Source organism: Pipistrellus hanaki (assembly GCF_964339955.1).
Source record: "Pipistrellus hanaki genome assembly, chromosome: 5".
NCBI lineage: Eukaryota > Metazoa > Chordata > Mammalia > Chiroptera > Vespertilionidae > Pipistrellus > Pipistrellus hanaki.
The window spans coordinates 19,383,184-19,403,929 of NC_140507.1; the positions used below are offsets into that span (position 1 = coordinate 19,383,184).

The 20,746-nt window shown below is 50.6% G+C and overlaps 2 protein-coding genes across 7 annotated transcripts in view; one reads left to right on the forward strand and one right to left on the reverse strand.

Annotated features, from left to right (window-relative positions):
• Nucleotides 1-12,466, forward strand: part of PDE6A (phosphodiesterase 6A) — a 48,688-nt gene extending 36,222 nt beyond the window's left edge. For 4 of the 6 annotated variants that reach the window (XM_084884208.1, XM_084884205.1, XM_084884207.1 and 1 more), the window contains 5 exons: nt 5,551-5,614; nt 5,898-5,972; nt 7,621-7,704; nt 8,702-8,849; nt 10,155-12,466. In XM_084884208.1, the coding sequence (XP_084740334.1) occupies nt 5,551-5,614; nt 5,898-5,972; nt 7,621-7,704; nt 8,702-8,849; nt 10,155-10,234 (451 nt within the window). In that variant the 3' untranslated portion in view covers nt 10,235-12,466. The remainder of the gene's footprint in view (nt 1-5,550; nt 5,615-5,897; nt 5,973-7,620; nt 7,705-8,701; nt 8,850-10,154) is intronic. The other 2 variants (XM_084884206.1, XM_084884210.1) reach the window with 1 other exon arrangement.
• An 860-nt stretch (nt 12,467-13,326) lies between these two features.
• The window catches only part of PPARGC1B (PPARG coactivator 1 beta), a 101,592-nt gene continuing 94,172 nt past the window's right edge, over nt 13,327-20,746 (reverse strand). Inside the window, exon 12 of the mRNA XM_084884203.1 lies at nt 13,327-20,731. Coding sequence (XP_084740329.1) covers nt 20,631-20,731 — 101 coding nt within the window. The 3' untranslated portion in view covers nt 13,327-20,630. The remainder of the gene's footprint in view (nt 20,732-20,746) is intronic.

Consider the following 20,746-nt stretch of genomic DNA (forward strand, 5'->3'; position numbering starts at 1 on the left):
CCATTCTCACTGGGCCCTAGGCCCTGAGCCTAACAGATGAGTGGCCCTGACCTTGTGGCTGCTTTCACATCACATCACGATGTGGTTGAGTAGCTGCTGTCAAGATCACTGGGGTCTACAAAACCTAAAATACTGACTATCTGGCCCTTTACAGAAAAGTGGCCAGCTCCTGGTCGAATGTTTTTCAAATAAGGAATGTCAGGCCCAGAGAGACAAGGCCACTTACCAACTGTCACAGGGGCACTAGTGGAGAACCAAGGACTGGACCCCAAGTTCCTCCACCGGTCTCCTGCATACCCACAGCTTTCTCAGGCTCCCTCAGACCTTCCCTCCCCGCAGGCCACATCCGCCAGGCCAGGTGTAATGCCAGGGCGTGCCTGGGTGCCCGTCCAGGTTGGCTGGGATATTTTCAGCGTCAGGGAGAAGGGCCACTGAGCTGCACTGCTGTGTGGAAGAGACATTTGTTCTGGGGATGGGCCAGGTGAGCAGGAGCTCAGTTTGGCTCAGCCAGGCAGCCCGACTCCCCTGGCAACCCCGAACAAATGCTTAATGCGATGAAGGCAATGATAATGAAGATGAGGAAAATGCGTGCATTAGCAAAATCATCTTAGGACGGATTTATGAAATTGCTGACTTTTTACTGTTTTTAATCCACAAAAATCTGAATTTCGTGATCCAATCTAATATGATTATCTCATTTTATTTATTTCGTTATTTTAAATATATTTTTTATTGGTTTCAAAGAGGAAGGGAGAGGGAGAGAAAGATAGAAACATCAGTGACGAGGGAATCATTGATTGGCTGTCCCTTACTGGGTTTCCAGCCTGGCATGTGCCCTGACCTGGGATCAAGCCCGTGATCTCCTGGTTCATAGGTCAATGCTCAACCACTGAGCCATGTCAGCCAGGCTTTAAAAATTATATATATATAAAATATTATTTATATATATATAAAATATTATATATATAATATTTTATATATAAATATATATAAATATATATAAATATATATAAATATATAATATATATAAATATTATTTATATATATAAAATATTATTTATATATATATATATATATATAGATAGATAGATAGATAGATAGATTTCAGAGAGGAATAGAGAGGGAGAGGTGAAAACATCAATGACGAGAGAGAATCATTGGTTGGCTGCCCCTACTGTGGATTGAGTCTGCAACCCAGGTGTGTACCCTTGACCAGAATCAAACCTGGGACCCTCCAGTCCACAGGCGGACACTCTATTCACTGAGCCAAACCAGCTAGGGATGATCTCACTTTACAAATGAGCAAATGGAGATTCAAACACATTAAGTCATTTGCTCTGGGTGCAGCAAGTAAGAAGACCAAGGATCTAATTATGTCTGATTCCAAAGTTCTGCATAGCATTTTATACTGTTCTCCCATTCAACTCCATCCCCTGCTCTTGAAGATTTGCCAAGAGGATATGTACAAATTTCTCAGCATGCAGTGTCTTCATGACATACTCCTACTCTCTTCTACAGGATAACCATGTCCTCCCTAATTCTCCACCCAGACACCTCCCTCTTCCTCACTCTGCATGTCTAATCCACTCCCCAAGCCCCGCTGAGCTTACTTCTCAAATGCCTTGCCTATCTAGACACTACTTTTTATTACCACCTTCATCTCTTGTCCTTGTAATGCCTTGTCTTTAGGGCACAAGGGTTTGGATTGGCTTTTCTGGTACCCCATTGTCCTCTCCTGTCTCCCTTCTCCCCATCCCCTACCCCCCTCTACCCCCCACACACCAGATCTCTATCTATTAAACACTTAGGCATGTTTTCCCAACAGCTGGGAGTGATTTTCACACCATCTCTCCCTCCAAGCACAGTAAATGTCCAGTGCTCTCCTGAAGCCACACCTGTGGACTTAAACTGTGAACATGGAGAGGTAATAGAAAGCCAGTGACTCTTACATGCAAAGCTGAGCATTCATTTGCTTAATCTGTTGGACCGGTCAGCATAAGGTATCTACAACACTTACTGTTAAGCAAATGTCCTGCAAAGGCTTCCTCTGTGGGCTGTCCCCTCCACACGGAAGCCTCTGTACAATGCAGATCTGACTCTGTCATCCTTCTGCTCTAGCGCTTCCTGTTGCTCTTAGCGTGAAGACACCCCCTGCCACTGCCTGCACTCTGAGGGTCTGCCCCTGCTCAACTCTTGGGTCTTCTCTTCCCCACTCTCCCACCTGCTCCCTGAGCTCCTCCCACCTCCCAGCTGTGAATATGCTGGTCCAGTGGTCGGCAAACTCATTAGTCAACAGAGCCGAATATCAACAGCACAACGACTGAAATTTCTTTTGAGAGCCAAAATTTTTAAACTTAAACTTCTTCTAATGCCACTTCTTTTTTTTTCTTTTTTTTTTTTAAATATATTTTATTGATTTTTTTACAGAGAGGAGGAGAGAGGGATAGAGAGCTAAAGAGAAACATCGACCAGCTGCCTCTTGCACACCCCCTACCGGGGATGTGCCCGCAACCAATGTACATGCCCTTGACCGGAATCGAACCCGGGACCTTTCAGTCTGCAGACCGACGCTCTACCACTGAGCCAAACAGGTTTCGGCTAACGCCACTTCTTCAAAATAGACTCACCCAGGCTGTGGTACTTTGTGGAAGAGCCACACTCAAGGGGCCAAAGAGCCGCATATGGCTCAAGAGTTTGCCAACCATGGTGCTGGTCTTTCTTCCCCCAGGGCCTGGAACACATACTTGCATTAGGATGGGTAGATGAATGCTCCCTATGGTCACCTGCTGGACAGCCCTCTGCACCTCTGACTACTATCTTCTCCCTCCTCTCAGAGAGCTCCTATCCACCCCGCAAGGCCCTGCCCCTCTGTCACCTCTTGGAAGCCCTCTGAGCTGAGCTGGCTGCTCTCACCTTTGGCTTACTTTTTTTTTTTTTCTTTGCACCTCATGCTTCTTTCCGCCACCCACTGAGCACATTGTGTGACAGTATTTTTGCTCTGTTCTTTGAGTGACCATGGGCCCCCTGTGGGTCTCTCTGCATCCCCAGGGCCTAGCATGGCATCTTGGCCCCAGAGCACGTAAGGGGGTGGTGCTGAGGCAAATGTAATGCCTTGTCTTTAGGGCGCGAGGCTTCGGGTTGGCCTTTCTGGTACCCCAGTGCCTTCTCCCATCCCCAGCACCCGATCTCTGTTTATGCAACACTTAGGCGTGTTTCCCCAACAGCTGGGCGTGATTTTCACAGGATCTCTCCCGCTGAGCACAGTAAACACTCAGTGAAGCCACACCTGTGGACTTACACTGTGGGCCCTGACAGGTAACAGGAAGCCAGTGACTCTCGTATGCAAAGCTGACCGCTCATTTGTTTAATCTGTTTGATGGTAAGCACAAGGTATCTATAGCACTGAACATGAAGCAAAAGGCGTGTCTTCTGAAGTTATTTCAAAACATAAAGGCGTTTCTAAGAAATGTATGCATTTCTGAAGGCTTAATTTCTTGAGGGTTTGCGTAAAGATATTTAGAAAAGAACCAAGATGGCCACCTCCCACAACCACATAAGAATTACAATTAAAATGTAGAACAACCATCATTTAGAACCGCCTGAAAGCTGCTGAATGGAAGTCCTGTAACTAGAGAAGTAAAGAAAAAAGCACATTGAGATGGGTACCAGGGCCCGAGGCTTGGAACCAACGTGTGTTTTTTTTTTGTAATCGGGAGGGAGATTGTTCCCGCGGAGGCTGCCTGTAAGGAACAAGGGGTCCCAGCCCCACACCAGCCCCCCAGCCCAGGGTTTCAGAGCAGGGAAGAGAAGTCCCCGCAATTAAGGGCTGTAAAAACCAGCGGGGTTTGGGGCTCAGGGACATGGAGGCTGCTGGAATCCCAGGTATTCCTGTTAAAGGCGCAAACTTACGCTCCTGGCTTCTTCCAAGTTCCAACACTGCGGGACCCAGACACATAGGGAAGGAACTGGATTTTCTGGCATCCGGGCAGGCGTTCTGGGGCACAGCTCCAGGGGGTCACTGTGCCTGTCATAGGGCTGACTGGCAGCCATATCTGAGTTTCCATCAACATGGCCCACATTGTTTGCTCCGCCCTGGGGACTCCTTGAGATCCCGCCCCATCCAATTTGCAGCCCCACCCAAGCTGGTTGAAACAGCTTTTTCATATGAAAGACTTGTCCTGGCTTCAGACTTTACTAAAATCTCTCAAACGAACTGCAGCTGGTGACAGCATGCCCCACATCTATCAATAAAAGACCCAAGACCCGACAGTAGTACCAGTCTGCCTGGCTTCACTGCTGGGCCTTGTGCGGGCACCTCCACCCTGAGCCACTGGGCCCTACAGGACACCTACTACATAAGGCCACTCTACCAATTCCAGGAGACCTAGCAGCCCTCCCTAATACATAGAAACAAACAGAGAAGCAGCCAAAATGTGGAGTCAAAGGAACAGGCCATAGATGAAAGAAATGGAAACAATTTGCATCAACATTTTACTAGGAAAAATTTTCAGGGAGTTAAAAGAATGTTATGCCCACCATCCAGATTCTGCTCAATGTTGTCAATTAACCCCTTTATCTGTTAATCTGGTTTATTTGTTGGATGCATTTCAGAGCAAGTTGCAGACATCAGCACACTTTCCTGCAAATACCTCAGCACGTATCACATTAACTAGAGGTCAATATTTGTTTACAGCTCTTTTTTTTTTCTTTTAAGGCAAACATCACCTACAATGAAATGTGCAGATCTTAAGTGTACCACTTATAAGTATTGACAAATCCTTCCTCTACTTCTTAATGCAAAGCTTTCTCACAGTGACTGAGCCACACAAGCAGTGCCCAATGAGGCAAAAGTGGTTCTTGGGAATGAGCAAAAAATCTTAGATGTTTCAATGGTCTGTGGCCCTCTAAACAGATATACAGTATGTCTGTGGTAATTAACATTTTGTGGTGGAGCAATTATAGAAAAACTTTGTCTAAAAAGGACTTTTGGCAGGAGATGGGGAGGATGATGGAAAAGGTTGACAGACATTGTTATACTAGACACCCGAGAAGGAACTCTGAAGACGGGATGAGACTGAAATGAAATTGATGTCTACGAAATGCCTAGAACAGTGTGTGGTATATCATAAAAGTCCAAAATATGTTCATGATAATTGCCAATATTTATTGTGCTCATGCTAAGATTTTTTTGGTTTTATTTTGTGTGTGGGGTTTTTTTTTTTGCTAAGATTTTTATACACATTATCTTATTCAATCTTGCACCCACCCCACGCAGAAATTACCATTATTATTGCAGACAAGCACGCTGAGACTCAGAGAGGTTGGTTTAATTGCTCAATGTCAAACTCCTGGTAAGCAACAGAGGCAGGATGTAAACCACCGTCTGTCTTCAAAGCCCCACCTCAGATGTACTGGGGAAGTGACCCTCCCCTCCTCACGATGGGGTGAGGTCAGGTACTGGTTGGGGGGCAGGAAGAAGAGATGGGTGGAATTCACCAGAATGTGCAGCCTTCAATGGCTCTGGACTGATGGGTGGTGTCCTGTGCCCAGGGCCATGATGATGACCGCCTGCGATCTCTCAGCCATCACCAAGCCGTGGGAGGTGCAGAGCAAGGTACGGACTCCTCCTGAGCCGAGAGGAGGGGATCCCAGTACTGCTGGCAGCGGCGAAGGCGGCTTGGGATCCCCAGCTCCAGAGGCAGCCCACTTTGCCCCATGGTCCTCCTCCGGCAAGACAAGGAACTCACTTTAGTGAAGTGAAGTGGGGGTGGTGGGGCTGGTGGGCTTTATGCTTTTGTTGATTTGGAAGTCCACATGGAGTAGGACAGAATGGCAGGACCTGGGCAGGAGGACTGGGGCTGGGGCTGACTCGGGGCTGGGGGGTCTGCCTGTTGCAGGTAGCTCTGCTGGTGGCTGCTGAATTCTGGGAGCAAGGTGACCTGGAGCGCACGGTGCTGCAGCAGAACCCCATTGTGAGTAGAGAGTCCCGCCAGCCTGACATGGTGTGCAACTGCTTCCCGAGGGACACCTGTGACCTTGCCTTGACAGAGAGACGTGCCCATTCCCTACCCCCTGACACAGAGAGAACCTTTCCCTGACGTAGGGCTGCTCCCCGTGCGGCCGTCGTCAGCCTCCTTACTGGGAAACGTATTAGAGATGCAGATTCACAGGCCCCAACCATCCCTCCCTAAGCAGAAACTGCAGGGGAGCCCAGCAAGAGTGCCCTCCTAGGGCCTGGGACCCTGCTCTAAGGTGTATGGCATTAGCCCACTCTGCTAAGTAGAGACTGAGAAGTGGACGCCACAACTTGGATTTCCCTTTTAGTTCCAACAGTCTGGGCAGCCATCTCCCGGGCCCTGTTTTCACATCAGAGGGTGCCGGGGGAGAAAGGTCTTGTTTGTCAAGCTGAGAACCCACCGGCGTTGGTAGTTCACCCTGACCGGACAGTCAGCCAGCTCCCACTGGAGGCCAGTTAGAGGGTTTGCCAAGGGCCCTGCGCGAGGGCAGGGCCAGGAGGTAAAGGTGGGGTAAAAGAGAGAGACCTTGTGGGGACAGACTCACAGATGTGGGGATGGGCTAACCTGTGAGGTGCTAAAAGGGCTGGGTCCCACATGAGGCCCCAGGGAGAGTGGCGGGGCTGTGAGGAGCCGGCAATGGACACGAACAGCAAGGACCGGTGGGATGTGTGACTCTTCTTCCTGTAACACCTTATGTGTACAGAGCAGGGCCAGTGAACTGTCTGTAGCCAGGTCCAGCCATTAGCCACAGCCTGCCATGGTTTTATCTACACGCCTTCCTGTGCATTTTCAATCTTTTGGCGGAAGTGTTTTAAGGAAGTAACTCTCAGAAGTCATTTCTTCCATGAATACATTATAGTTTGTATCTCCAAGAGACAAGAACTTTATTTTTTTTATTAAAAAAAATATTTTATTGATTTTTTTACAGAGAGGAAGAGAGAGGGATAGAGAGTTAGAAACATCAATCAGCTGCCTCCTGCACCCCCCTACTAGGGATGTGCCCACAACCAAGGTATATGCTCTTGACTGGAATTGAACTTGGGATCCTTCAGTCCACAGGCCGAACCAGTTAGGGCCAAGAGATAAGAACTTTAAACAAGCACACACAACCACTGTACCATTGTCACCTCATGATAATGATTAGTAATAATTCATGAATATCAGCTAATCCCCAGCTCCTTCACTTTCCCTGCTGAGGAATTTGTTCAGATCAGGACCCAATCCAGGAATAAAGGTCCTCCTGGGTTGTTGCTGTGTTTCCTGTCTCTTTTAATCAAAGGTTGTTTCCTGGTCCTCCTTTTTTTATTTTTTATTTTATTTACTTTTTTTTTTTTTTTTTTTTTTAACCTTCTGTAAGTCTTTATTTGCTGAAGAGGATGGGTCTTCTGTTGTGCAGTTTCCCATCTGGTGGTGCTATTTAATATGTCCCTCTAGCCCTGTACTTCCTGCAACCTGCTGGTTAGATCTGGAAACTGGATGAGCGGGAGGCTTGGTCTTGGTTTGGCAAGAATGCCTCAGGGCAGGAGGGGCCCTGACTCGGTGCTGCCGGGTGGAGGGGGGGGGGGGGGAGGCAGCGCAGTTCACTCCTTCTCTCCCCCCACAGCCCATGATGGACAGAAACAAGGCGGACGAGCTCCCCAAGCTGCAGGTCGGCTTCATCGACTTCGTCTGCACCTTTGTCTACAAGGTGGGTCCGGGCTTTCTCGGGCCCAGGCCTTTGTCTCTGATAAAGCTGGGGTTCCCAGATGCCAGCCGGAATAATAAACCCTGGCAAGTGGCCGGTGGGTGGTATTTTACGAAGCCCTTCTCCTCTGCAGTGGCATCTGGTCCCCAGACAGCCCTCGGGGTCTCATGGGACCAGTGACTAAGCAAGGTTTCACACAGGGAAGGGGCAGCATCGCAGACTCACAGCCTCCTCCCTGCCCTAGCGGTGGAAATGTGACGGACGGGTCAGTGTAACCCAGTGTCGGAAGAGAACCTGGAATTCCTCTTTGAGCTCTCGCTCAGTGCCATCGTTCACCTCCCACGTGTTACCTTTACTCAGGCCATGTTGCACGTGAGGAAACACAGGTCAGAGATGAGGAATGACAAGCCCTAGGTCACCGGGGTCAGCCAAGAGATGGGATGAGAGCCAGGGTGCCTCCCCCTGGGCCCAGGGCCCTTTCTGTTGTGTGAGCTGCACTGCTTTGGTTAGGAAGAAGTTCAAGTGCTCCCAGAGGCGAGCAGGTGCCTCTCTGACATAACATAGGCTCATGGGGCCGGGGTGGGGTGGGGTGGTGGTGGCAGTGGCGGGGCATGCTCTGAGCACCAGGGCAGAGTACCGATGCTCTCTTGTTATCCTCAGTGTGTTATCAAAGAAGCCTGGGCTAAGGGCTTTATGCGTGTTACCAGCCCTGTGAGGTAGGTTTTATCTCTGCAGGTGACCTGCCCAAGGTCACACAGCTCTTGGCAGGGCCTGGATCTGAACCCAGGCAGCTCTGAGCACAGCCCGTCCTGGATTTGCCCTTCTTCCCTGGGCGAAGCTACCCATTAATCAGCATATCAGTTTGCTCACCTAAAACTCTGCAGGGTGTGTGTGTGTGTGTGTGTGTGTGTGTGTGTGTGTGTGTGTGTGTGTGAATCTTGTTTCCCCTCCTCCCAAGTTTCCGAAGAGGGAAGGAGATGAGAACTTCTCTTTCCTGCAGGAATTCTCCCGCTTCCACGAGGAGATCACGCCCATGCTGGATGGGATCACCAACAACCGCAAGGAGTGGAAAGCACTTGCTGACGAGTATGAGGCCAAGATGAAGGCTCTGGAAGAGGAGAAGCAGAAGCAGCAGGCAGCCAAGCAAGGTTCTTAGTGGGGGTGGGGTGGGCGGGGAGCCCTGACCCCCATACAGAGTGCTGACGGTGTGCCTGGCCTAGCCTGGCTGCAGAGCCACACACCCGGGGTCCCATTCAGACCCCCCTTCACCTACTACTGTCCCCATTCTACGAAGGAGGGCACTGAGGCTGGCAGAGGTTCTGTGGCCAAGTCACTTCATGGCCATCAACCTGCCTTAAGGGATGGAATGGGATTTGTTTTTTCCATCTCTTCCCAGTCCTGCTCCCCCAAGTCATTTCCTTTACTGGTTGTGTGGCTCTGGTTCCCTCGTAGGATATGGTCCCCGCCCCACACCAAGAGTCCTCCTCTGCACACATCCCTGTGCCCGTGGTTCTCAGCCCGGACAGGTCTCCTGCTCCGCTCTGCAGGGCTGGGTGATTCTGAACTGGTGGCTACAATTATGGGGCCACCACTCAGGGTTTTATAAGCTGTGCTTTCACAGCTCCAGGATTGAAACGACAGCCACCGCAGATCTGTATCATACCTACAATTTTCCAGAAAATGGCAGTCAGGTGTCCAGCGGAAGAAGTGTCTTTTGCTAATTTGCACAAATTGTCTCCTGGGCTAGCGGCAGGGCTGTGCAGCCCGCAAGGTGTCTTTTGTTTGGCTGGCATTTGTTCTAAGTGTGAATTTGCTGCCTGTGTTTTACAAATGGAGAGAGTTCCAGTTTTAAAAGTTTAGATTTCTGGCATGTCTTTTGAAAAGATCAACACCTGGCCACACCCATCTGGATTTCTGCATAGGAACCATTAGCTGGAGCTGGGTGGCACCCCTCCCACCCCTTTATGTTATTTTTAAAAATATATTTTCATTGACTTCAGAGACCAAGGGCAAGGGAAAAATAGAAACATCAATGATGGGAGAGAATCACTGATCAGCTGCCTCCTGATTGAGCCCACAACTCAGGCATGTGCCCTTGACTGGAATTGAACCTGGGACCCTTTAGTCCGCAGGCCAACGCTCTGTCCACTGAGCCTAGGTCCCTTCTCACCCCTGTAGATGGGACAGGGGAATCTCTCCAGTTTGCCACAGTCCCCACCACACCCTGTTGTCTCTCAGACATCAGTGCCAAGTGTGGGTGGCGGTTGATCATGATTGCTGTTATTCTTCTCAGTATAGAGAAACACTCTTGCTTTCTTTGATTCCCCTTATACTTGGCTTGCCTTCTGCATGTGTGGTTAGCTGCTGGCCTCTGAAAGCCCTTGGTTTTGCAACTCTTGGTCGATGCTGCAGCCTCCTCTCACCTGGTGTGCTGTCTTTCTGTCTGATTGCAGCAGCCACGGGAAATCAGCCCGGGGGGAACCCCGGCCCTGGAGGCGGAGCCCCTGAATCCAAGTCCTGCTGCATCCAGTAGCCCATGGGGGACCCGCTGACCAGAATGGCACTGCCCTGCGTGCAAAGAGATCACCCAAGCCACGGGCAAACAGGACACCTCTTGAGAAGTAAGAGCCACAGGATTTGCAAGCTGAATGAGAATTTAGCCTACATATCTCAAGTTCTCAGCCTTGAGAACTTTTGATTGAGCTGAAACCAACATTCTAGCTGTCACAGACATCAATTAAATATGTAGTGAATGCCAGGTTCAACTGTCCACGTCAAGTCTTTTTTTTTTTTTTTTCCTTATGTTTTCATTACTACTTTATTCTAAATATTTTCAATCATCCTCAAAAGTAGAGAATTATACAATGAATCCCCACCTGTCCCCCTATTCCAATATGGAGCTTCTGCCACATTTGTTTCATCTGTCCTTTTTATAGTCTTCAACTTTATCTTGGCTGAAGTATTTAAAAGAAAATTCCAGACATATCATTCCAGACATTTGGGCGTTTTCTGATGCAACCACCTCATTATCACAGGCAACAAATGAACACCTAGACTCCAGGGTGGTTATGCTGTGTCCAGACCCTTCACTGTGGGGAGGACTTGTGGTCCCAGTGGCTGTGAGAGCTGCCGGCAGACAGCCCCGTGCCGCCCGTGGGGATTACCTCAGCTGCACGGAGACTCTTCGCCCAAGGTGTGTGGCCTTCTCCTGCGTGGCCTGCAGCCAAGGACTGACCCATGCCAGGAGTTCAGGTCTGGCCCTGTTGGCCCAACACGGCACAGCTCTCAGGGCCACCCCAGCTCCAGGGTGAGGTCCACTGCAGAGCTGCCTTCTGGGGAACCAGCTCGGGACAGCAGTTCTCCCCGTAGTGGCAACTATGTCTTTAAGAGTTGGTTTGCTCAAATCTGACCCAGACAAGTTCTACACATGTAGCTGTCTCTTAAGTGGGTTTAAGTCTTTTCCTTGTTGCAGAGTGTCAGCTGACCCATATTCTGGATGTGTCTGTTTGCTTCCTCTGCCCCTGGTTCTCCTACAAGCCAGTGTTGGCTCTAGGAGCTCAGAGGAGGAGAACACGGTTCCTCTGAACTGTCCTTAAACCACGTGTCTGCTCTCACCTCCCTTTTTTAGACAAATGAGGAGGTCAAGGGCCTGCCAGGGGATGGGCTGGGCGAAGTTCACAGCACGGTTCCCTGGCTTCCCTCCGGGAGCCGGAGCCCATGCTCAGAGAACACGGTGTACGGGGCACGGGTCCTGGGACTCCACAGAGGGTCAGTCGGAGTTCCTGACGCACGAGCCCTGCCCAGGGCTTCAGTCATGTCAACAGGGAGCTGGGCCCGGAACCCTCACCTCTTACCTCCCACGCGAGACTGTCTGGCCTCCTGAAGTGGACACTCTCAGAGCAGGGGTCTGTTAAGCAAAGGCATGTCCCTACGCCCGTCACATGTAGTGGTTAAGCGGCAGAGGACACAATGGGCACCAGGAATACACAGGCGGTGCTGCTGGTGCAGGCGCGGTCCCGGGGGCAGGTTCCCTCCACTCTCCATTGTCCTCAGCCTTCCCTCCTGGGTCATGATCCTTGCCACGCATGATGAGAATTGCACCTCATGTTGACAAAGTGCCTCTCATGTCCTAGGTACTGTGCACGGTCTAAATTCATCCTCACAAACAACCCAATAGGGTGGGATCGATTACTAGCCCCATTTGTCACATGGCGAGGAAGTGATCCAGAGAGGTTAAGAAACCTGCCCAAGGACACCCAGTTGAAGTCAGGACGCTCGATTCCGGCTTACCATCATTTTGCCTGCAATCTGCTGCTTCTGAGGATCCACCTGACTTAGGGCCTGGAGTCCCTCTCAGCCGGTCATCTTGTTGCATATTTGGGGAGGCAGGGGCCTAAGAGGTGCCTTGTCTCAGCTTGCACATACCAAGGTGGCAGAGCCGGGTCTCAAGCACAGGCTCCCGTTCTATTTCTTGCACCACCGACTGCACCTGCGACTTGGTGGCTTGATTGCCTCCCTGGCTCAGCACAGTAATCAGGCCCCGGACAGGCGCCTCTCACTCGCCCATGAGTTTCCTGATGAGTGGGGCTGGCACCCTGCCGTGAATGGAGCAGCACCCCGTTCTCCTGGAGGTGAGCATCTAGTAATGGGGTGACAGTTATCGAGTAATCAATCACATAACCTCTCTCAGGACTCTCATTCCTGCCAGGGAAGCCGCCGCTAAGTGTGGGCACCCCATCATTTTTAAAGGGAAAAATTATGACGCGTTCCCTTCCCACCAAAACAATCCAGACAAATTCCAGATTGAAAAAAATACCCCCCCCACCCACACACACACAATGACAAACTATTTCTATAGGCAACAAAACAAAACCCACATCAATCTGAGAATCATTTGCACATAAGATGGAATGGCTTACTGTACCTGTTATTTGTATGTGATCCTCTTCACCAGCTTTTCAACCCTCTGGGGGCACCTGGGTGTATCATGCTCTCAGATTGCACTTAAAAAGACTAACGTTAAAAAAACAAAACATTAACGCAGCTCCTTTAGGGCAAAATAAAGGCTAGATAAAAGAGTGCTTTGAGACTGAGGACATATACGCACACCCGCAAGGCTCAGTCTTGGAAAATGCCACTTCGGCGCTCCGGCCGGGGGTAGGTGAGCCGAGGGAGACGTTTCTAGCTCACCGACAACTGCGGCGGACAATCCCAACCTGTTCTCCGCCGCCTCTGAGCAAATGCTGCCTTAGAGCCGTCAGCTGGTGAGTGTTTCTGCCTGAAACCACAATGTCAAAACATCGCACCCAGCACATTTACTTAGTGTGAAAACGTTGCTACACCCACACAAGGGCGTCCTTGTGCAGAGAGTGGTAGAGCTTTCTCAAAGTCACGGCCAAAGCCGGTCATGGGCCATCTGTTACGCGAGGGGAGTCTGAATGATTCATTATGAGCCATGAAAAGCGTTGTGAACCTGTGAAGGAAAGAGAAGTGAGCTCGGAAAATTCCGGACGGGGTGCGGGACACACGGTCTTTGCTGAGAAGGTGAGGCCAAGACCAGAATCCCTTCCCCAGCCCCTCCGTGAGCACTCAGGACCCACAAAGAAAGACACACCTGGGCAGGGCGGTGGGTGGTATTTCCTTTTTAATCTCCATAGTGTATTTGTTAAGTTTATTTATAAGCAGATCACTTCACTATTTACAGTACATGAGCATAGAGATTCTACAGTTTCTGTGATGTAAACAATAGCTCCGCAGTGGGAGTCAGAAAAGAAGCCAGTTTCTGAAGTATTTACAGACGTTAAAATAGAACTTTATACTCACAGAATAATAATACATAGAGCAATCTGGATAAATTACCTATGAAACTATAGAATCTGACAATGTACAAAGACAGGGGAAACATTTTCTCATTCAGAAGGTAAGACGGATGAATCACACCGGAAATAAAATAGGGACGGCGACGACCACGAGAATTAAAGGCAAAGAAGGTTTTTCCTTGCCTCTTACAGACAAAGTATTTATATAAATAAGGACACAACCCAACACAATGGGGAAAAAATATATAAAAATCCTCTACCAATTAAAAAAAAATAGCAAAACTAAAAATTCGAGATTCCCAATCATTTAGCGGTGTCCTTTAAAAAAAATTAAAATGTAGCTTTCTATTATAAATAACAAAGCGATGTGTCCCTCTGTGTAGGTGAAATTCTTGCACCTTTCTCAAGAAATGCATCAATGTAATTCCACACATACACGTACACACAGACAGGTATGCCGGTGCACACACACACAGACACACACACACACACACACACACACACACACACGGCCTTGCACTCTCGCACCCCAGGCTGTAGTTACCTTGTTGAGCTTCCAAATAAATAATGCCCCCTATGAAGTACCCCTGGGGATACCCAAACCTCACAAGGTTAGCCATTCCCTGGTTTGACCCTGTCACAGAGCCACGGAAAGCCCTGGCCTCCTATTGCTCAGAATTCTCGAGGGCAGGCTGCATGGTCACACCAAGAGAAAAGGATTTGAGTCCAAGATTTGGAAACGCTTGGAACATGGGGACCGCCTTGCCCAGTGGATTAAGGCTAGCTACAAATACTGTCTCTTCAGAAACCTGGGGTTGGGGGGAGAGATCTGATGGTGGTTTCCACATCAGCAGCTGCCCCTGGAAGAAGCAGATGCTCAAACCCAGTGCTAAGACCGTGGCACAAGGAGGTGAAGGGGGTTAGGTGTGAAGTTCCGGAGTGGATTGCACTGAGCCGGACTTCCGGATGGTCACTTTCCCCAGAAACCACCTGAAGAGCAATGTGGCCCACCTCCCTGTCCCACCGGCCAGCCTGACCACATGCCCCTGGAGATTTCCAACCTGTTTCCCTCGGAATCGGAGCATCCCTCAAGAAACAAAGTTGGAAATAGTGTATGACTTTTTATTCCTAACACAAAAACACTTGACAAGATTTTTAAATACAAAATACAGGAACAAAAAACGAACTAACAACAAAAGTATATAAACTGTTTGGCTATTCGGTGGACCCTATCAGAGGCCATAGCAGCCCCACGCAGAATCCTGACACCCAGTCTCGTGGCTTGTCCCGAGGGGGCAGCGTGGGCCGCCCAGCAGAGGCTCACGTAGGGCCAGCAGCTGGGCTGCCTCGACTGCAGTTACAGTCAACCCCTCCCGGGCAGTTGGCCACGGGGCCCACTCCTCTGCCCACAGGAGAGTTAGTGTGCTGCTCAGTCTGTGTGCATCTAGGTGGCTGCCTAATTCTCCTGAGCAGTGTTCACCGGGCTCTAAATAGTATAGACAGTTCACTCGTGACATCACACTTCCTTCCCAAATTGGGTGTTGTTGGACAGCCGAGTGGCAGAAAGGATTTATTTGCCTTCCATCTGGGTAGCTGGTGGATACAGTCTTTGGCCACTAGATGGCGACTAGACGTTGATAAGGCAAAGTGCTGAAGTGGAAGCGAACCAATCCTTTCAAAAAAAAAAAAAAAAAAATCACCCAGAGCAAGGCCAGCGAAGTGGAAAAGGTTTTATTAGGCTTCCTGGAAGGATCCTTTGACAAGAAAAATACAGCACAGAAGGGCTTCTGGATACAGAAACACCTTTTTGAGGTGCTGCGGCCCAGCCCCGGGGACTGACCACCTACAAAACTGTTTTTCCAAGCTCCCGATTCAGGCAGTGGGATCTCTGAGCTGCTTTCCAGATGTGCAAAGTGTTCTGAGGAGGCAGAGTATCTGATAATCTGTCCCTCCAAACCGCGAAGCTCCAGTCCCCGCCGCAATACCATTAAAGAAATGAAAAAACAAAAGCTGCCTGGAACATACGCAGCGTGATCCAGGCCTCCTGCTGCCCCGTATGTTTTATAATCGTTTGAAGAAAAAAACCAAAATGTGTGAAAAGTGCCTAAGTTAAGCTGTTTTGAAAAAAAAAAAAAAAAACACACACACACAAAAAAACAAACAACCAGTGTATTGCTAGTATTGTCAGAGAGCAAGAGAGAAACAGCCACGTGGTCAGGACATTCAGGGTAAGAGCTGCTTGGTGGGGGCGATGACAAGGCTAATGTGAGGCGGCACATGGCCAGCCACCTAGCCACGCCGGGATGGGACGTCCCACCCTCCCCACCAGAAACTATGGCTTAGATCTGTCCTGGGGAGCCGGCCTCCGGGGACACGGTAGCTCTGCCAGGACCGTGTGTGTGTGAAACGGCTGCTGGTTGGTTCCCTTGCAGAGAACTTCACCCTGAACGTGAGCTGGGCACAGCGAGAGAAGGGCGTCGGAGCCTATTCGATGAACTTAAGCGTTCGTCCAATATTCTCCTATGATGGATGAGGAAACGGAGGCCCAGGGTCACAGAGCAGGGAAGACACACGGACTTCCGCAGTCTGAGATGGCTTATAGTTAAATGACGTTGTCTGCAAATCCATTTCAATGGGCAGCTGGCCTGTTGTAATTTAAAGAACAAAAAGGTACCGAGGTCTAAACTTCCCTATTTCTGGGGTCTCTAACAAAGAGGCCAGCAAAGGGCCAGCTCTAGGATGGGCTCTCCTGGCCCTGATGTCTCAGAAGGTATCTCCGCTCTCTCCTCCCTCACACCAGCCCCCTTCCCGAGGCCCCGCCCAGTCCCTAGGAGAGCACCTCACCAGCCAGAGGGGACCAGTATTTGCCAGTGCGGACACCTGCAGCCAGGCTGCCATGCTGTGGTTTTCTCAAAGTGCTTTCATTGGTTCAGTGCCCCATCAGCCTCTGCCTACTTCCTGGGCCGCGTACAGCAGGCTCCCACAGGCTCCCCCCCCCCCCCCCACCTTGTTTTGGGTCAAGGACATCTCTGTGCCAGTGGGTTTCCCAGCTCCCAATCCCTCCCTCCATTTACCCTGTGCCTCCGGCGTTGGCAAGCAGCCCTGAGCCCATCTGTGTGTGCAAACGCCTCGGAGACTTGGGACCAGCTTGAACATATTGCACGTAAGTACTCAGCGGTTTCCTTTCGCCCCAATGGGGAAGGGTGAGGGGGGGCGGTCCCCTCTTCTTTGGCCTATGAAACCGTTAGGTTCACTTTATTTGCTACTGTACATCCAATTTCCTGCCTTGATCATGCCTGAAAGTGACCGCTACATCGCCAAGTGCTAAGAGCATGACCGCCATTCTGACGTGAAGTGAGTCAGTCAGATCGACAAATCCTCTGGGGTGGCTTCTGCTTCACCGTGAGAATGACCTGTCTCCCGAGCTGCAGGCTCAGCTGGGAAATCAACTGAACTCGAGCCCAGGGTGGGGTTCTGACCTGTCCAGGCATAAGAATCTTGCTGCCCATGTCCCCCCTGCTCCCTCCACTCCCCACCTGCACAGCGGCCTGGGCATGAGTATGGCACGTGCCCAGAAGAAACTGCTGTCAGAACATTGAGGCGCCTAGGCTGTGGGCGATGAAAGCTTCTCATTGCGTCATCTCTTCCCACATCAGGTGTTGCGTCTTTGAGCTCAGAGTGTTCCTCCTCTCTCCTCCCGCCCCCGAAAACCCTGCCTCTCTCCCGAGCACCACCCTCAGGCAATGCTGCAGACATCCACACGGTGCTTTTTGACTCCAAGCAGTGTTCTGATTAGGGGGACAGGGTGTGAAGGGGCCAGGGGTGGGGCTTTAGCTACACTCCATCCACTCATAATCTTTACCTCTTTGATGCATTTTCCTTCGGTAACCAGAGCCCCTGAGAGCGAGGGTTCTGATTCAGCCTTGTAGCGACTGAGGAAGGAGATGGAAGAATTCCACTTAGCGGTTGGATCGGATATTTTTTTTTGGAAAACATCAGCACGGCACACAGAGATGGACAGTACAACCTGCCCTGCGTGGACGGCGACCGACACAGTCTACAGGAAGCTTCATGGCAATCACATGTAAACATCATCGAGAGCAAACACGAGGACAGAGCGACAACAGCGAGGTGGTTGCCAACGGCAGCTGCTCCCTCTGGGCTGACTCCTTACGTTGGTGGGAAAGAGCCCCGGGTGGACTAGTTTTTCTGAAGAGACCTTGGAGTCTCCTCGGTGAGACACAGCACCGAATGAGTCCTCAGGATAGAGGAGGCCAGCGGGGCCGGTCAGCTTTAGAACCCGTGGCCTTTTATGGGGAGGACGGGGAACAGATTCTGCTGGATGTCCCTGGCAGGCTTCCTCCCCCATCAGCGGCCCCCCAGCTCTGACCTCAGGCACGTCAAGTGCCCCCCCCCCCCATGCTCAGATCTCTGCTCTGCTCAAGGACCGAGTTTGAGTAACATCAAGAGCCCTGTGTTCATCCGAAGTGAAGGGACGGCATCGGCTGGCCTGGCAGAGGGGAAGAGGCCTGTCCTTCCCTAAATCTGCATTTCTTTACCCTAAAGCACTCCCTGCCCACACTAGAACCCCTGGCCTAGTGCAATCGCGGGAGAAGCCCATCGGAAGGGAGTAGAGATGGCCTCGTCCAACTCTGAATCTCACGTTCTTTCCTACCGGCTACCCCAGGGTGAAATCTCAAGGCCCTCCTGGGTGCAAAAGAGGACTCGGGAGGCAGCAGACGGCTTTCAATCCCACCCCATAGCCATGTATCCTGTGCCTACTGAGTGCTAGGCAGTGAGCAGCTATAAAAGGAATTTAGAATGGTCAGGTCTGTGCTGCGGGAAGCCCCTTTAATTGGTCCGTTCTCCTAAGCCCTGCCTCCCCCAAACAGGTCCACGCCTGCTTGTCCTAGTCTCCAGCCTCACCCCAAGTTATGTGTCACAGGAATATTGGGAGCCCTGTGCCAGGCAATGACTTCAGGGAAATTTTCTCTCATAGGTCAGGACGTGATGGACAGGAATGGGCCAGCACGAAACCCAGCCGCCATGACTTTTAAGACAATTAGACCAAGATGTCAAACAGGTTTAACTCTGATCAATTAGTAATGTCTGCCTTAAGATTTTAATAGCACAACCAGGCTCAAAGAACTTCAGTGCTGTGGTCAATTAGTTATGTCTGCCACGGGCCAAAGATGTGACTGCAATGGCACACATCTGGAGCTAGAGACTACAGAAGCTAAGGCTGTAGAGTTGGCAGGGACCTTGAGGGATCACCTTGCCTAATTCTCCCCCAGTCTATGTAACAGAAAAGGAAATGGGGGCCCAGAGAGACCAAGTGACCTGTCACACAGGAGCTCCAAGTCCCTCTCCCTTCTAAAGCCTGCCTCCTCCTCCAGCCTTCTCTGTGGACCTGGCGTAAGCTCACCACCCAGGACAAGCTCATTGGCTCAGTTTACCTACGGAGGTATTTGAAAACCTTAAAAAAAACTCCACAAAAAACAACCACCAACTATCAATTCTGAAAGGACTAGGCCTGGCGTTAGCAATAGATTAACTTAGCTTGTTTAGTTTAATGACTTTCAATCTCAAACTTTGTTAAAGTGGCAGGACCTGTTTTCTTCTTTTTCAATGTGAAAATTTACCATGGGACACTGGTGTCTGGATGAGACCCAGCGGGAGCTGCTCTTTCTGCAGCAAAAGTCACACGCTCAGCCCCTGCCCGGACACGCGCTCCCTCACGAATGGCCCCCAAGGCACCTTAGGAACATCCAACCCTGACATGGCTTCGACATCATCACCCGAGAACCCAAAATGTACAGGAAAGCCCAACTTGCAGGTTTTCTATGTTGAAAAGGAGCTAGGAGGTGGTTTTATTCGCCCCCAACCCTCTTCCTGCTTCCCTGTCCCATGCCACCCACACAACCTGACAGCTGAGGCCAAGGACAGGCCAGCTGGAGGGGGTATATTGGGGTGGCAACTGGTCCAGGAGGGATGACTGCTCCCAGACCACCTGTCCGGGTTGCTCCGGGTGTGTCCCTGAAGCTCGGGCGGCGCGGCCACGGGAACAGGCACAACGCAGGGCCTGTGGACCAAAACGCACGCCAGAGCTCGGACTCACCCGGTGCTGCCGAATCGGCTGCTGCCATAACTCCCATGATGAGCCTGCAGGTTTCTAGTTTGTTGCCCAAGGTAGCTGACCTCCCCTCTTAGCAGCCCTGGAACGTGGCCTCTGTACCCTGGCTACGGTGGCAGCATGGGACCAGGAATCAGGAGGCCCAGGCTGGTTTTTGCTCTGCCTGTGGGACCTCGCAGGTCATTTCACCTCTTGGGGAACTGCCTTCCTTCTGCAGACCTGAGGACTCTCAGTGTGAGCTGGGCTCTGATTGTAATTGGACCCGACTCCGCTCCATGAGAGGCAGGGCAGGGCTTGGCAGGCCAGGCCCCGAAACCTCTCTTTGGGACGGCAGGCCGCACTTCCTCAGCCCCCCAGCACCCGTGGGGCGTCCTCGCAAAGGGAGCAGAGCAGCTCAGTGGCAAACACCTCGGGACAGTGCATAGTTAAAAAAATCAAGGAAGCGATACAATGACCCCAGGCACAGCACATCTGAGCCAATAAATACATTGTTTGAAGGATATACTTTTTTCTTCAATTAAAAACGAGTTTATAATAATCCTGATTCTATTCACAAGTAACAATTTCATCATCACACGCTACAGACAAGAGATGCTATGGCGGATACGGCTGCACGTCTACGAGGGAAGTCAGTCGGGGTGGGGGCGGGGGAGGTGGGTGACCGACCCAGCACTTGGGAGCCGCACCCGGGACAGCCCGTCAGAAGCGAGGACACTAATGTGGCAGTGGAACGTCAACACCATGGAAACTCACAGACAGAAGCAGCTTTGTTCAATGTAAACATTGATTTTTTTTTTTCAAAAGGACAGCAGTTTCAAGTCTCTCTCTCTCTCTCTCTCTCTCTCTCTCATGTGTATTCTCTCATGCGCTCGCTCGCTCTCTCTCCTTCTCATATACTTATTTTCTTTGAAAGCGTAAACATATTGAAAGGGCCTTGTCTGAGGTATTGAGGTATTCCTCGAAGGTTAAGGCTGTGATCAACGCAGGCTCTGCTGGGCCTCCTTCAGTAAGCTGTCAAAATCCATGGCTTCGTACTTGCTTTTCACGGATGCGCGGAGGGCCTCCTCGGAATTGGAATCTGGGCGGGGGGCGG